The sequence below is a fragment of the Dermacentor variabilis genome, chromosome 9 (genome assembly GCF_050947875.1).
Source record: "Dermacentor variabilis isolate Ectoservices chromosome 9, ASM5094787v1, whole genome shotgun sequence".
Classification (NCBI taxonomy): Eukaryota; Metazoa; Arthropoda; class Arachnida; order Ixodida; family Ixodidae; genus Dermacentor; species Dermacentor variabilis.
Window position 1 is genome coordinate 55,858,147 of NC_134576.1, and position 17,687 is coordinate 55,875,833.

The 17,687-nt window shown below is 47.7% G+C and overlaps 1 protein-coding gene across 1 annotated transcript in view; it reads left to right on the forward strand.

Moving 5' to 3' along the window:
- LOC142558359 (uncharacterized) overlaps positions 1 to 17,687 on the forward strand; it is a 37,695-nt gene that overhangs the window by 10,800 nt on the left and 9,208 nt on the right. The window contains exon 4 of the mRNA XM_075670503.1: positions 8,006 to 9,265. Coding sequence (XP_075526618.1) covers positions 8,006 to 9,265 — 1,260 coding nt within the window. The remainder of the gene's footprint in view (positions 1 to 8,005; positions 9,266 to 17,687) is intronic.

The following is a 17,687-nucleotide window of genomic DNA, read 5'->3' on the forward strand; positions in this document are numbered from 1 at the left end:
CGGTCGGTGAGCCGAAGCGTTGCCTGTGCAACACAATTAAACGCTCTCCCCATTTATAGGTGAGTTTTTTTTTTGTGTTCAAATCGAATAACATTGCTACATTCTGCTGTAAACCCGCCGTGGTTCCTCAGTGGCTATGGTATTGGGCTGCTGAGCACGATGTCGCGGGACCGAATCCCGACCACGGTGGCCGCATTTCGATGCTGGCGAAATGCGTAAACACCCGTGTACTTCAATTTAGGTGCCCGTGAAAGAAATTCAAGTGGTCCAAATTTGTGGAGCCTTGCACTACGCCTTGCCGCATAATCAGAAAGTGGTTTTGGCACGTAAAACCCCATAATTTAATTTTTTAAACATTTAGCTGTTTTTCTTAATTTGCTGACAACAGGTGAGGAGCACAATCAAGTGGAGAGGGTTTCTATGGAGCCAAGCCAGCGCAGCGAAAATAGATAACCGGATGAGGAATGTGGTGCCGGCGTCTGAAATTGGTCCGCTTGCCTTTAGCTTGCGGTGGCTGGTGGAAAATCGCGCCGGCGTGCAATGGAAGGTTATGAATCCAGCTGAAAGGGATCGTCGGCAAAGAATGAATGAGTGCTTTATTTGACAGGATTAAAGTGTTGCAGTAGCTGCGTGGGTGGGAGGCGATAGACAGATCTACTCGCGGTATAGATCCACCACTTCCACGGCCCTGCGCAGGACGTCGTCCTGCAGGCCAGGCTCGGAGCTGCTTAAAGCAGCCCCCCGCAGCTGCACACTCTTAAGGCGGGGGAGGGGGGGGGAGGGAGGTGGTCGGGGCATTCCAGAAGTATGTTGTTAAAGTTAGCATAAGGGGCTGTGCAAGGACAATAGCTGGGCTGAACGCCTAAAGAAGTCGGTTTCGACAAAGACGGACGTGATTAGAGAAAGCAGTAATAGCGAAAAAGAGTAGTGGCTATTCCGTAAATTCGTTCAGTATAGCACAGGCTTAAAAAAGTTGCAAGTACATATGATGTTAATGTTGCTTTCACTGCTCCCTACAAACCAGGTAAGATATGCGCTGCCGTGCAGAGGAAGAAGGAGCAGGTAAAAGGGCAAACAAAAGGAACAGATATTTGTCCAGTGAAGCACAATAAGAACAACTGTTTTACTGACTGTCGTATGGGTGTGGTTTATGAAATTCTCTTTAGCTGTGGCCAGTTCTAAGTAGGGAAAACGGGGCGGTGTATCAACCAGGCTAATAAAACATAAAAGGTCGTTAACCGGTGGATCGCCTTCTAATCTTTCCCTACGTTGGCAAGATTGTAACTGTGCGCCAGAGTTAGATGAATGCGCGATATTGTACAGGCATAAGAATGAAGTTTTGCGTCTCATGGTAGAGGCATGGCATATCTATAATGGTTGAAATGGCTGCGTGAGTCCGCCTTCGATTACTTAACATAAGGAAGAGATTAATTCCCTTAACAGTTATTTCTCACATAGACTGGCACATGTACCCACCTGACACGTGGTGATACCATTCCAGAGCTTGCTCAGATGAGTTTTGTATCTTCATTGTTTATCGCCTCAGTGCTCCCTTAAATTGATAGTTTGCGTTCGTGTTGTCCACTTCTCTACTCTTGTGTCTTGTCTGCACGGCTGACCTCTTTCTTTTCATAATGAATCCTTACCAACTAGCTGAACTTTCTGTTGTTCTAAGGGATCGAGAAATCGGATTCAGGAGTGATGGAGTTGTGATGATGTGAGTCTGCAGTTGTATCCATAGGACTTCCAAATCCTTCGAATGGGGCCGAATGGGAGGGGGCAAAGTGCGTCGAGATGAATTGTAGTGTTGGCAGATGTCGTGGTATATAATGAGCCTATCACGTGAGGCGCCGGCCTCAGCCTGCCCTTTTGTTGTCTGTGCCCGTTCCGTGAAACTTAGGGCGCAGGCATGAGCGGCTTCGTTGCCTGACAGGCCCTCAGCACAGGAGCCCAAACGAGTGTGACATCTGACTGAACTGCGGATTTGAGTGCGATTCTTCCAGCCAGTCTGCCGGTAAACTCAGCTCCATGGTTGTGCATGGCTGATCTAGAATCGCCGATGACAGTGGAGGCTGAGGGAATAGAGAGAGCCAGTGCTATGGATGTCTCTTCTGCCTGCTCTGAGACGGGGCTGCATATGGAGGCCGTAGGCACGAGCTGCCGTTTTGGAGATACTGCCGTGAGGGCGAATTTATCGGGGTGTGAGGGGCATCCTGCGGCTTCAGCGTATAGTGTGCCGGGCAGTTTGTCACAAGGGAAGGTTAATGCATACTTGGAAAAGTATGCATCTTCCGGCAGTGGAGTTTGCGAGTCTGAGATTGCGCTATGGTCTCCGGTGTCAAGAAATCGTTCTGTGGATGTTCGCATGGGAGATGGGGCGTAAGTTATCGGGGTCCATGTGTTTGCTTGGTTTTGGAATGAAGGTAACCCTGGCGTCTCTCCATTGCTTGGGGAGGGTTCCCAGCATTCGCTAATGTATTTTGTGAGTGAGGCAACTGCTTGGCCTGTCGAAGTTACGGAGCATGTTATTAGACAACTGATCAGGCACCGATGCCAACGTTGCTTTCAGGTTCGCCATAGCGTTTGCAACCTCAGCCTCCGCAATCGGGGCGGGCAGTTCCAGGTTGCGAGATCCAGCAAAATTTACGTGGGATCTGTGCAGAGTTAGTGCAAAATATCCGCTAAGCTTCTTCCTGGTCGGAACCCACTGTGCAGTTCCGCTGCACACAACTTTTCTCCACCCAGTTCGATAGTTCTAATTTTACGGCTTGCAATGCCATTCTATATGTCACCAACATTACTGTAACTGGCCTGTACAATTCTTTTTATCATTATCACCCTTACCTTTGTAGATGAGTTTTATCTAGCTTTCGTGCCATCCATCCATAATCTTCGTTTTTATCACTTGCTCTATGACATTGGTAAGTAGTGCCTTGTTCTTTGGACTGAGGTTTCGGTTAGCTGTGGTGGGACTTCATGAGGTTCTGCGGTGGTTTATTAGGGACATTTCGTTTTCCTCCTTGTAGTAAATGCTTTCTATTTGGCTTCTCTGTTGTAGGTGGATGTGTTTGTGTCTTAACTACGCTTTGCTTCATGCCGAAGTTATCCCAGATAACGTCTGTGAATTACCGCAGCACGTCGTTAGAAGATGTTACCGTTTTCATTCTAATAGCTGCTTGCGAAGATTTCGTTGGAGCTGCGAGTGTTCTTACATGGTTCTAGCAGGTTTTTGCTTCTCCTTTGTCTCTTTGGCGAATGTTATGCGCGAAGCATTCTCGTACTTATTTAATTTTATCCTGCAGGAGCTCTCTCGTCACTCTTTCTTTCGTGGTATTTGTTCCCTCTAAGAAGCATCCCTTCTTCGTGAATTGTCAGCTATTTGGCTTCTCGATGATCCTAAGGCACCTGCTTACGTTCTTAAGTAGTTTACTTTATTTCTTTGTTCCACCGCTTACATCGTTCTCTCTTTCTAACCCAGCATTTTTTTTTTTGCCTTCCGTGTCTTATCTCATGACAGATAAATTCTACCAATTTCTTATATTGCTTGACTGTCGTAGCAAATGCTTCCGACTACTTGTTTCGGTTTTTTGCGATCTCTGTTGTTCGCGTTTCATTGATTTAGAAATTCTACTGCTATGAATGCGTGTATTGCGTTAAAATGTTCCAATTTTTTTTGTGTTAATGTTTTAAGGTTTACTCATCATTTAGCCCGCATAACGCGGCAATTCCTCTTGGCTGCGCAGAAATGAGCCTGCATCATCAGCCGCGGTGTGTGTATGGGTTGGGAAATATTTGGCAATGTGTCTGTATTCAGTCCACATGAACTAGCTCCTGTGAACTGTCAACGTGAATGGGAAGTAAAAGATAACACGGCCAACGTAATGAAACCCCAAAACTTCTGAGCATTTCTTCAGGATTCACAATCGTTGTCATGCATTTCAAGTCTAGCAAACTTCAAATAACTGTACTGTGTCTATGTTTGACTCCTGCATGAGGGCGATGACCTCGCTCAACGTAGTGATCACTGCGATTGGTAAACCAGCATGATTGATGTAAGCTTCGTGGTTCGCCATGGCCTTCTGCACTGTAAGGCATGAGATTCAAAGCGTATTGCGAAGACAGAGATAATCCGGCAACCATTTGTGAGAAAAAAGTTCCCTAAAATGGGTGAGTGCTTTCTGAAGCACCCTATGCAAACGATTGAAAAAAATAAGTTCGATGACCCTTAACCACTTATGAGTTGTGAAAATGGTAGTATTAAGGTCCATTTGAACGCCGCTAAGCATTCTTTCGGGTATTCTACTGCGATTGATGTTTGTAAGCTTTCCTGTGGGTTATCTTATTGAGATTCGCGATTAAATTGGGGCGGGATATCATTTTTTTAGCGTTTCTACGTTAGCATGTTGGCGTTAGCGTCAATACCGGAAACCATTAGACGCTATTGATGAGATATCAGGAGTATTTTTTTTTCACGCAGTGCGTTCTCTAATGCGTACGGGGAGAGTCAAGCTGACGATGTCTTCATCCGCGATGTCTTCATCGTAGGACAGGAAGAGGTCGCGTGTGTAACCTTCGAGTCGCAACGGTGTAGATGTGGTTGGCAGCTGCGGGTTGGGGTGGATTTGGGTGACGGCGCACGCTACTATGTCGCGATATTGTAGCGGTTCGTAGCACGTCTCGTGCGGAACTCCGCTTTCCTCCTCACCCTATCGTAGCACCTTCCTCCTTCTTTGTCGTCTTCATGCTGCCGCTGTACCCTCTCCCGATGCTTTCCTCCTCGCGCTCCCTTCGCTATTACTGTGTTTCGTTCTACACTCGTTCGTTCTGGCGTTTACGTCGACGCTCAACGCAGGAACGGGAAGCCCATGCGAAGAGGTACCGTATATAAGTAGACGCATACTGTTTACAATCGATCAAAGCAGCCACCCGTTGATTTTTGGTGATACAAGTCAACATATTATGAGATTGCAAATGGCTATGATTTTAATTATGACCCTGAATTCTATTCTGTCAATGAAGAATTTGTAAACAATTGAAGGAAATATAAAGCTGACACGCCTTGAGCTAGCCACTTTGTGATCGTGAAGCTTATCAAACCGATAGAGGAAGCCCGCCAAAATTGAAAAATATCGTCACTAACTATCCGCCCGCATCGAAAAGCAGCGCCCTCAAACATCCTCTACAGGAGTTGATGGGCGCACTCTTTCGAGGAAGTATTAACAATAAGTTACAAGCACTCTTATCATCACGAAGGCACCGCGCTGTTCCTGTCGGGGTGGTAATTGCTTTTTAGCCTGCTTGAGGGCGCTGCTTTTCGATAAGAGCTTTTGAGAGAGATTTACCTAGAAAATACCGTTTGCGTTGAATGGGAAGGGATGTGGAGCGAGGAGAAAGTTCATATCAACAAGGGGCTGAGGTAGGGGTGCCCTTTATCCCCGCTCTTGTTTATGATGTACATGGTGAGGATGGAGAGGACGCTAGAAGGAAGTAATATCGGGTTTATTCTCTCATACAAACAGGCATGTGCAGAAATAGAGCAGCAACTCCCAGGTTTATTTTATGCGGACGACATTGTGTTGCTAGCTAACAAGCAAAGTGATTTGCAACGTCTGGCTAATATCTGTGGACAGGAAGGCAACGATTTAGGTTTGAAATTTAGTGTTAGGAAATCAGGGGTTATTGTATTCAATGAAAACAGTGAACAGACAGTGGAGATACAGGGCCAAGAAATACCTCGGGTAACAGAATATAAATACCTCGGTATATGGATAAACGAAGGCAATGGGTATATGGAAACACAGGAAAAAACCATAACAGTAAAGGGGAAGAGAAATGCGGCCATAATGAAGCCCAGAGCGCTATGGGGATACAATAGGTACGAGGTCCTCCGAGGTATTTGGAAAGGTGTAATGGTTCCAGGACTTACTTTTGGAAATGCGGTTGTTTGCTATAAATCAGGGGTACAATCAGAACTCGACGGGAACCAAAGGTCAGTGGGTCGCCTCGCATTGGGCGCTCACGGGAAGACTACAAATGAAGCGGTGCAGGGTGATATGGGCTGGACTAGTCTTGAAGTGAGGGAAGCTCGCAGTAAAATTGAGTATGAAGAACGGCTGAGGAATATGGAAGAAAGTAAATGGGCTGGGAGAGTGTTCAGGTATCTGTACAGGAAAAACATTGATTCACAGTGCAGGAAAAGAACTAGGAAGCTTACAAGCAAGTATGCGGCCTGTAGGGTGGACAACACAGCAACAAAGAAGGTCAAGCGGAAAGTCAGAGAGGCTGAATTCTTCTCATGGGTGGCGGCAATGGAAAAAGAACCTGCCATGAGTAACTACTTAAAAGAAAAAAAAACGAAATCAGGAAAGAAACCATTTATGATAACTCAAAGGGAAGCTCATTACTTTTCGAAGCGAGATCGGGATGCCTTAGAACACGCACCTATAAAGCGAGATATAGGAAGGAAGAAGAAGCATGTGCTTGCTGTGGTAAAGCTAGGGAAACTACGGAGCATGTTTTATTAGAATGTGAAGACGTCTACCCAGCGGTCGATTTAGGCACCACTGGCCTCCTTGAAGCCCTTGGGTTCAGAGGGAGCAGTGGTAAAGCAAACATGTCCCAATAGACATTATTAAGAGGCGACTGGAGGATTGGTGGAAGAAAAGTAGGGAAACGACAAAAGACGGAGACGTACAAAAGCACAGTTCGCAATAGGGGATCAGAAAATTTGGGCGTGGTAGTTCATAGTGTTTTTTTTGTCTTTTTTCATTGTTTCACCTAGTTAGGACATTAGGCAGTATAGTAGCAAGAGCTTGGTGGCGCAACCCACCGCCCCGTTCCAAAGGGGACGCTCATAACATCCATCCATCCATCCAGGCGTATGTTTAGGGACGTCATATTTTTCGCGGTAATAATGTATCAGCCGGAAATATTTACGGTCAGAAAGTAACCGGCTGAAAACATGACAGATTTATTCTTTGTCTTTGATAATTTCCCAGAAATTCTTTGTTGATCAAATGATAATCAGAGCAGTAGATGCAATGTGAACGATATGCACTTGGCTATCTTCGAGGAGAAAGGCCCCGTTTTGTAAACAACGTGATGAATGATAGGTGGGACACCCCGTATAGAAAACATGGTTAAGCAAACAGCTTGGCCATGCTTGGCCTCATGGCGGCTTAGTCGGTGTTTCGTTTTTCGTTTTTTCTTCTCGCGAAAGAAGTGAATCAAGGCTACTTTCTGCGTATTATATTTCTTTAGTCTTTTTCGTTCAGTGGTCTGCAAAGAACTCACCTATTTAACGAAAGTTGTGACCTCCCAAATTGCCGTCGTATTCTTTACATGCGAAGCCCTTCGGCTAATATGCCTAGCAAGGTATGAAGGCAATGCAGAAGTACGAAGCATATATGTATCATGTTGGTTTCAACCGCAGTGATCGTTGTGTTGGTCGACGACATCAGCTTCATAGAGGAGGCAACTGTAGACGTAAAAAAATTTTACTACACTTGAAATGCGTGACAACGATGGCAGTAACACTAAATTTGGTTTGACTAGCATCATTTAAACATGCAAAAAATCAATCAAACAGAGAGGATTTACGAATTAGACAAGTATCGCATACGTTAAACAATATGAATCTTACGATAAGGTAGTCATGAAATGATTTCAGTGTTCGTAAAAAAAAAAGCTGCTGACTGTATAGCTCACTCTTGCAGTCAGGAAGCGGTCTGTTAAAAAGCTCAGGTAGAGAATCACTCGTTCTTTAAGCTTTATACGAGGATCCCTGACAGTGAACAAAATTTTGTGACGACGTTTTTCTTTTCCCTCTTATCAATCCTCTTGATTCTGTGCTGAATTGTGGGTATCGGTGGAGTGTCGAAATGTCATTAGGTTTGCAGGTTTCTTACTTGCTTTGGCTGTGCAATGAGCACACAGTTCCACCACTCTGCTCGTGTTTTTGACATCTGTTGTTCTCACGGGGGGTCTCGGTTTTCGTGTCGTGCAGAGGACTCCTTGAGGGCAGCTACAGCAGGGGCGCCAAACCAGCGTCTTCCGAGATGTTACCCCGTTTTCCCAGCTCTGGCTTATCCCAGGCCATGCCGCCACCAGCTCCTTGGACCAACCAGTGCAACAACTCGTTCCACCAGCCCGCTTCCCCTATGGCCGCCGGCATTCGCGGGGGCGACTCAGGGACTGCCGCTTCCTCGACGACTGGATCGCCTTACCAGCATCTGCACCATCGGCAAGTTTTCATGCCTGCCAGCGACTCGCACCAGTCGATCAATGTCACGAGCTACGACCTGTGCTCTGCCTCAACGTCGGCGACCACACGAGGGTTTGCACACAGTGCGTCCGTTGCAGAAAGCGGCCTTCAGTTGCCGCAGGATTTCCAGCAACCTGGGATGAGCAGTCACCACATGACGACCCCTTCCCACGCATCGACTGCGACCCCGTCGAAGGCTCTGGCCTGTTCCGAGACCGCAATTGCGACCCAGCAGGCCATGATGCCATCGCCCGTCATTCAGGAGCTGCATATTTGTGAGTTGCCGGCCCATGATCCGCACACGTACCTTCCCTCCCTGGCCACGCTGTTTCATCACGAGGCCATGTTACATTTTGCCACGACACACATCCAGCCCACTAAGTCGGCTCATGAGCAGCCTATTGACATTTCAAGCCAGCAACAGAGCGGGCCGAGTTCGATGATATCCCAGCAGCAAGACGGCGTCAGTGGCCAAACGAGTCAATGCAATCAGCAGCAACTGCACCAGCAGCAGTACCAAATTCAAATGCCCGGCGTGCTGAGTGTGAAGCAGATGCAGCATACGGATTGTGACAACACGATGGAACAGCAACGTATTCAATCCACCCATTCGCAGAGCGTGAACGACCACAATATCACGCCTCCGATGTCTTCAGACTACCAGATGATGGCGCCGCAGTCGCACCTACACAGCAGCAGAGTCTGCGGTGGCTGTGCTGTCGGACTCCACGCGAACGTCAAACCCATCTTTGGGCTGTATCGTCTCAACGAGCTCCCCTTGGTGCCAGATTCTCTGCTCCACCATCAGCAGCAGAGATTCGACACGTCCACTAACTCCATGACACAGCAGAACTTCTCGCCGCTGCAGGAGCAGACAGCGTCTCCTTCTCCCGAGGCGAGCACGGAGCAGTCTGATGCCGACGGGGCCACGCCTGAAGCCGGCGTCGGGCCAGGAGCCGAGACCGCAGACGCCAACGAAGCGTTGCAGAGGAACGATTCTCGGTGAGTCAAATATACACCCTTAGTTGAGTTCGTTTAAGAAGTTTAGCTTGGGTGCAGGTTGGCAGGTCAAGTTCTCAGCCGCATTCCAACAGGGGTGCAGTGCAAACAGGCTGGTGTACATTTGGTACAGTGAGATCGTTCTTTGAGAGCACTGTCAGAGCGCTTTTTTTCGTTGTCACGTATGAGGGAAACGTCAAATCGTATTCTGTAAAGTAGCGACACCATAGATCATTGCCGTCGCTCCCTGACCCGCGCCACTGTCTTCCTTTCTCATCGCTGTCGCTGAGTCAGTGCTTCCGGGGCGCTGATTGGCCGCGGCGCATGAAATCGCCCTATTAGCTGACTCTGTCGTCAAGGACACGTCATGAAACTTGTTTCAGCTATTTTTTACTTCTTATCCGGCCGCCGTTCGCCTACAACGTGTTGATCGCGCTGCGACAGCGCACGTGCGTTTTGCAAGTTAAGTGAGCTGCGTTTGCGGTAAGAATTCCTGGCTGCTGCTCTCTTCAATGCAGCATCAGGCCGTAAATATGACTACGCCGGTTTACAATTCCGCGAGGAAAATGGGATGTCATGTGGCGAAATCAAGGGCTCCGAAACATTAAAAGAATACACTTCGCCCCCTTCGAAACACGCCGTTCCCTGCGGCGAGAGCACTGTACTTCTCCTAAAGTATGTAGGCAAAGTTGCACGAACAATCGTAGAATTTTTGCAAACCAGACTGTCCCGAGAATTTTAGCGGAACGCAACAGTGCATTGCCTGCACATCTACGTGTGTAAAACATGTCGCTAGCGTTTCTTTTCTACGAGTGTGTTTGTTCCTTTTCACTTTCGCATTATTATTAAGGCAGATATCCTTGGAGAATACTTTAGTGGCGACTGAGCGCTCATTTGTGCGTCTCGTTACCCTTAGTAACTTTTGTGCCAGTTTGGAAGACATGCAAGCTTGACACTTGTTGCTCTGTGTATGTTTTTGCTTTTTTATGGTTCTTGCGGTTTGTTGCTGAAAAGATAAGGATCTCCGCACAAATTTATTGGTCGGCTCTGATAAAGGAGTACTGAGAGACAAAAGTTTCCATCTCGTTTTTTTTCTACTGCAATCAGGAGCTAATGACCCAGTAATCATGGCACGAAACATGAATGGCTTCAGAGTGCAACAGCTAATTATTTAGAGTCTTGTATGTAGCGAACAGTCCAAGTTCTCGGTTTCAGAAGGCAGCGAGAGCATAAAAGAAGGATTTTGAACACCTCTGGACACGTGATCGTACGAAACTATGAAGTGCGCACGCCTGCACGTGCTTTGCGATGACCTCGCCATCATCGTCGTCCTTGTTTTCGTCGTCCGGCGGCGACTATTTGCCGCAGGCGAGAGCCGACGCCCTATTAGACGGGGCCAACCACTTTTGTATCGATCTGCTACAACGCAGCGACGCGGAAAGTTCAGCAAGCGACAGCTGTCAATATGCGCACTTATCGGTACAAGTTGTATGAACCATTCGTCGAAGGCGCTTTGGGAAGGAAGCATATTCTGGAGCAAAACACAAGGTGGGGTAAAAGTTGGCACAGCATCAGACTTGAGAGTACTTGGTCTTGGTGGAAGGTCAACTCTAAGCTCGGTGGGTTTTGTGTATATCTGGCACTCTCGAAATGAAACTAGCAAATCTGCCTACTCTTTAATGGGGTCCATTCTCAGCGTCCAGGGGCACGCACGAACTCGGACCGATTCTGCCGCTTATTGACGCCGACGGTAGCGAACGCGCAATCCAGGGGAGCTGCCGATCGTTGGGCAACCGTCTAGGCCTAACTCCATGGCCGTCGGATCCGAAGCCGACGGCCCTTGCGATCGGTCTGCAGCTCGTAATAACGCACCTATATTCATCCAGGCAATCAACGTCTGCACATTTACCTTGCTCATACGTAATACAAATAGCTTTCCCGTCGCCTTTGGTAGGGATGAGAAAACACGTTAGCCAGACGAGCCGCTTCGCAGAGATGACTGCTGCGGCGGCTGCGCTGTAGCACTCGCGAGTCACAATCACGCCAACAATCACAAGCAGGAGGTGGTGGAAAAGTATGGCTGCAACCGGGGATACGTGCTCGACGCCACGAGAGGAGAGGGTAGATGGGGAAGAACTGTCCAGTGGCACGATTTCATGGTTCAGGTAACCAATTAAGTTGCCGTAAAGCCTTATAAGGTTCAGTGTAACGAGACAAAAGCTTTTTACAGAGACCTACACGACGAGATGGTGTCCAGGGAAGTATACAAGAGATCCCCCTGAAAAGCAGATGGGTCGATGATTGCGGTCACAGCAGTTTCCCTGATACTATTGCGATTCGGATAGTCGCTCACGAACGATTTGAATTGCGAGGAAGGCTCGCATGGCAGCAGCGTGGGCATACTCTGTTTTATCTTGTACGACAGCAGGAAGGAACGTATCAGAAAGTAAAGTTTGGTGGTCGCCAAACAGTAACTAAAATGGCGAAAAATTGGCGCTGTAGAGACGGGATGAGCTGTACGCGAGCATGAGGTGTCGCTAAGTGCTGTCACAGGTCCTCACATCGCCAGCATATCGGACGTGGAGTGGTTCAGCCTCTCGGTGAGCCTGTCGGTCTGCGGGTGGTAGGCTCTACGGAGTTTGTGCTCGAGAGAACTGAAACGGAGGAGGTCTTTGAAAACTTTAGTCAAGAAGTAGCAGCCTCGGTCTGTTAGCAGTTGCCTAAGAGCACCATGATGAAGGATAAAGTCCTGAAGTAGGAAATCGACGAATTCAGTTGCGCAGCTAGTCGGCAAAACTCGTGTGAAAGCACAGCCCGTGACTTGGTGGGTCTCTACTGCGGCTCACTTGTTTCCTGAAGTAATCGTAGGGAATTGGCTGATGAGGTAGAGACCAACGCTGTAGAAATGCCTCCAGGTAACGCCGAGGGCGGTTTACGTCACGGACGAAGGTCCCACGCTGCAACGTAGCGTCAAACAGATCGACACAGACCAGGCCAGAAAAACCGGTGGTGCACAGGGTCGTATCAACGGGATACTCGGAGATTGTCAGCGACTGGGGCATCTTTGGACTGGAGTTCTTTGACAAAAATAGCAATAGGTTGCTTGGGGGAACATGCAGAATCTCCGGGCCATCGAGAGTGTTACTTCGACGCTAAAGAATGTCGTCGTGAAGCTCAAAGAGACGGAGCGATGGGTCGGGCTGATGAGAATGGAGGCGGCCGATTAGCTCGTAACGTGTCGTCGCTTTTCTGTTGAGCGCGAATGATGGCCAGATTTGAAATAACCATGACGAAGTCACCGGTATCACGCTAGGCGGTGTCGGGAAGGTCGAGGGGATAAACAGTCATCAATGTGTCATTGGGCGTCAAATAGATGAAAGTAAAGCACGATGGTAAGCAGAGACTATTTACACGGATAGCCAGGATGGCTGAAGACGCGCAATGTCCAGCCTCTTTGTCGTCTTCTCCGTTAGTCCATGGAAGTGGATCATAATAATATGCATAGTGATAAACATTTAACAGCACATACAGTCACACAGACACACCTTGAAATATACTGTATAGATTTATTTACCAGGGTTCGTTAAGGCTTGTGCCCCGCAGAAACACCAGCAGCGCTTTCGCGGCACGTAATTCACGGGTGCTGCTTTGCCATGTACCAACAATCTGCTGTAGTGCCAAGCTCGAGTCCCGTTGAAGGTGAAATCCCATCTTCAAAGACACTCTGACGCGTAGCGGTAACAATGGCGCGGAAGATATGTTGCAGGACGTTACAATCAGAGCACATTGGCAAGTCCGTGAGTTAAACTTTACACCTGTAGGACACGTTTAGTAGTATGCGGTGAAGGCATGCTTGGTCTTGTCTGTTGAGGCTTCGCGGCATGTAAAAGTCACAGGATGCAATTATTTTGGATAGGCGTGCCGTTCTGGAAGCTGGCATCTGCCCACAGGGATAGCTGGAGACGCCAAGCGTGTGCAGATGCCAGTGCCGCCACGTGTTTTCTCGAGAAAAGTATCGGGACCATTTCTCTTGAAGTTTTGTGTCCAGCTTTGGCAGCGTGGTCAGCCTGGACGTTTCGTTGTATTACACAGTGGGCTGGTATGCACTGCAGGACAACGCTGTGATGCAGTTCGGAGGCTTTATTGCGTAGGCGTCTGATGTCCATGACGAGTTGTTCCTGCATGCGTGGCGACTTCAAGGACTGCTGTATCTCTATTGAACAGGCTAATATGGCCAAAGACTCAGCTTTCTGGTCGATGATGTAAATAATAGTGGTCGGCAATGTGGTTGCAGTGGCCGCAATTGCTGTGAGTGAAAGTGGCCGAGGTGGTGACACTAGCAAACGGAATCCATACATCACTTGCAGTTGATGTAGGCGTAACTCAGCCATCCGAGTAAATGGGACGTTGAGCTCTGTAGCTGCTGTTAACATGGTGTGAAGCAAAATATGTCCACGCTGGACCAGGATTGCCCGGCACTCTGCGGCAAATCGCAGGTGTACTTGAAGAAATTTCTGTTGCAGAAGCACTGAAACTAATAGGCGTCTGTTTTCTTCAAGGATTCCATCACTTCACGTGTTTTTCAGTAGGCCGCGGCCCACCCTCACTACTCTTGCTTGCGTGCCAGTGAGTGCTTTTATGTCCGTTTGGGAAATGCCCTGTGGTGCAGGAACGCTGTATTCTGGAGCACCTTCATGCGAGAGCCGTCTGTATGCATAGAAGAAAATTCGCGGAGCAGCTCCTAGTGTTATTTTGTTAGCATACGAAAGATGCTAGCGTATGACCTAACGTTTCTTTTTGTATTCGAATACAAAAAGGGTGTTCGTGTCATTTGTCTGTCGATTGTGGCGCCCAGAAACTTGTTACTTGATACGTACCGAATGGGAGAGTAATTTAACGTGTAGTCTTTAACGTGTATCGCGATTTTATAGAAAGATTTCGACCAATGGGGGAATGCACTTCTCCAGTCCAATAATAGAGAGACCCTGGGCAACTCCTCCATGCACTGTACGCTGAACTACGTCATCTTCTTTTGTGGACATGTAGACTGACCGATCAGTGAGGTAGTTTGAGATCTGGCGGTGCATATGACCACGAACTCCAGCGGAGTGCACAGCACATAAAAGGGCCTTGTGAGAAACGTTATGTCGAGGAATTCGCTAACAGTGATTTTACGCAATGACAAGGCCGATCACGTTGCATATGCTGTTGCGGTCATTCGTGTGTGTGTGGTGTGTTGATCGTGCCCACACTTTCCTCGTGCTAATTGTATCTTGCTGGTGAGTTTTCTTGGGTTTTTGTTTGTCGCAACGCTAATACAGGAAATGTTGTGGTATTCACGAGGGGATGCACTGAACCTGCGAGACTGACGAGGAATGGGATATCTTTAATGCTTTGGCGCAAAGCATTGAAATATCGCTGTTTCTGTAGCAACGTCACGTCTTACGGAGTTGAATCACAGAAGCTGAAGGTACGTCAGACGTCAAGAAAAGAGATGCTTTAATGCCTTGGGCCCCAAAGCATAATATTTATCGGAATTGTTGTGAAGCTGAGATGATCGCTATTATAACACCATTGTCTGTCTTACTTTTTGATAAAAAAGAAAACCTCGACAGCAACATCCTAGGAGCGCGAGGAAAATATTTTGGGTGATCACAACACACAGACACAGGCCCACGACGTCAGACAGCAGTACCGGCACGTCTAGGGACAAATGCATAAATAACGAGCAAGGAAACTTCTCCGTAGTACTTGTGCAAACTCAGACATTAAAGGAGCGAAAGTCCCCATACTTCACATTTGGCACCCGCTTGTTCTCGCTCCTGCGCACAAAGACCTGGCGATTCCTTAAATAATGCACTCGTGGTTATGTGCTGTATAATAGGCATTGGCTAAGCGTCTCAACCCGCTCGCTTTCCCGCGAGGAGTTCTTAACTTAATTGGGCATCAATACTGCCGCATTTCGCATCGCAACTCATGAATGCTAAGTGTCCTCGGATTTTATAGATCTTCACGCAAGCCCGGAATACGTGTCGCCAGTGGCGTTGGCCACGGTGCTTTCGGTGCATCCGATTTAAGTGAATTTAGCGTAAGAACAACGACGTCTATTCGTGCTTATGCTTGGTAAGTTTTTCAAAGCCTCGCATATGAAATGGAGGGACGAATTCTGTACACTGCTTAAGTTTTCCTCATAGCGTACTGTACCGCGCCACAGATGGCCAAAGCTGTGCAGCCATGGAGAGCAAGTCGCTTAGCTGCATCGCGATAGACGTTTTTTAGAGCACTTCCCCAAGTTTCTCGCAGTTTTCTGCGAAAATATTCGTCACACAATCTATCGAAAATTTACCATAGTCGCGGCAGCGTCATCTGGCGATGATTTCTACACGAACGCTTGAAACGGCAGAAGGAACACGCGCGTTATTTGTTTCATCGGCGGCGGCTGCTGGCACAAAAAGCGTGCCGTGCGCAGCGCGCCTTCTCGAACCACAGTGAAATCCCAGGAGAATCAAGCAGGAAACCCACGCGCGGAGTAGTGTCGCTACTTTCCAGGATAAAGGGGTTTTCATTGGCACTCGCTTCGATGGCCTCCTAAGCTCGTTGTGCGGAGCCCAATGTAACAGCATTGCACAGGGCAGTGCGAGCCTGAGCGAGTGTAAAATGCTGCAGTGCCCTAGTTTGAATTGGTCGCTATCTGCTTCACCAAGTTTCGACACAGGAAGCCCTTTGCAAACGAAGCCGAAATTATTTGTCTTAAAGCTAATATATTTATAAACATTCAGCGCACTGTAACGTCACCCAGTACATTTTCTAGTATTTACAGGCCTGTGACCATCACTTGACATGAATATAATGAACTATCCAAAATATATCGGTACACATGTAATTCTGGTGCGACTAGTTGTTGGGATTGTTCGACTGTTTAGAAGACCGGTATTATGGTGAAGCTTCACCTCAAGAAGAAAAGATCATGTGGGTGTCGTCACTGACAGGCTGTCATTGTCGCGCCCGTGTAGCTGTCGCCTCATTGGCGACAGCCACATCGACGCAGCAGGAGAGGCCAAAGAGCGCACTCTTTTGGATTTCTCTTGTACTGAATTTCCCATGAAGTGGTCGCTCGTGAGTCTCTTTAAATACATAACATATGCAGAGAAGGATGAGAAAGAAGTTACTGCCGGCCGCACAGATGCCTTGCGCTGGAGAAGCCTGGCTCAATCTGCTGACACCTGAATGACGCTCAGCTAGCAGCAGCAATGGGGTCAGCAGAGACCAACGACAGAGAGAGAAAGCATATCAGAGATGACGGAGTGCGAAAGGTTACTTGCCTTCTATACAGCTATGGGACTACGTAAACTTTAATCCATTGTTTGCTTGCAATCAGACTTCCTCGCGAGACTAACCCGGCCCCGCAGGCCGACACTGTTAGGTACGCCACTGCATAGCTGCTGGTGATCTTGAGCTTACGTAGTTTGCAATCATTTTCAGTACGTACTAAATACAAATGGAGCTGAATAGGTAGTTAACCCTCCTGCAATACGAAGAGAGATGTTTCATTCCATGTACAAGCTTGCTAAAAAAAAGGGGGGGGGGTGCAAATGTGAAAGTCGCTCGGAGATGCCATGTTTCACACTAGCTCTAGATGTCGCCGCAAATGTCGAAAGCAAATCTCATGCTGTATTCTAAAAGTACGGAAAAATTACCTTGGCAAGTTTCTGTAGCTCTTACTAGCGTAATGACCCAAATAAAAAATATTCACAGAGAGAGCAAGAGAAAGACGAAGTCTGTGAAGTTGCCATATTAGACAGTTTTAGTATAGCGTACGCTAAAGAATAGCGGGTCGTCACTGCGCATGCGCTGAACGCTAAACGAAATAGCGGGTATAGCGGGCGTACGCAACGCAAACGAGTTAGCGTTAGCGCTTTTGCGGGGTTTGCGGAGCTTGCGGGAAACATGGCGGCGGTCCCGGCTGCCCACTTCGAATTGAATTTGGCGTTGCTTTTGTAAAATGCACTTCGTTCGTAGCAAATGAGTGTGTAAACGGCTTTCACTTAGTCTCAGGCCGCTTCGATGACAGAGTATTATGGATAATCTCGTGGTGTTTTCGAGATCGCTTCTCGTTTCGAACGAGTCGAAGCCTAACGAAAGAAACGTTCGAGATGTCAGCGCTACCTGTCGCTAAAGGCGCGAAATAGCCGCAATGACGGCATATGGCCTCTGAGATCCGAAGATATCGCCGGCCAACTAACATTGTAGAAAACGTGCGCTGCTTAGCGTACGCTATACTACAGCGTATAGCGTACGCTATAGTTGCGGACGCTAAACTAAAACGTTCTATTGATATACCGCACGGAAAACGTTCAGTCCTTTAGCCTTAATTTTCTGACCTAAAGATCACCGCGCGGAATTAGGAAAAATTATTTTCAAAGAG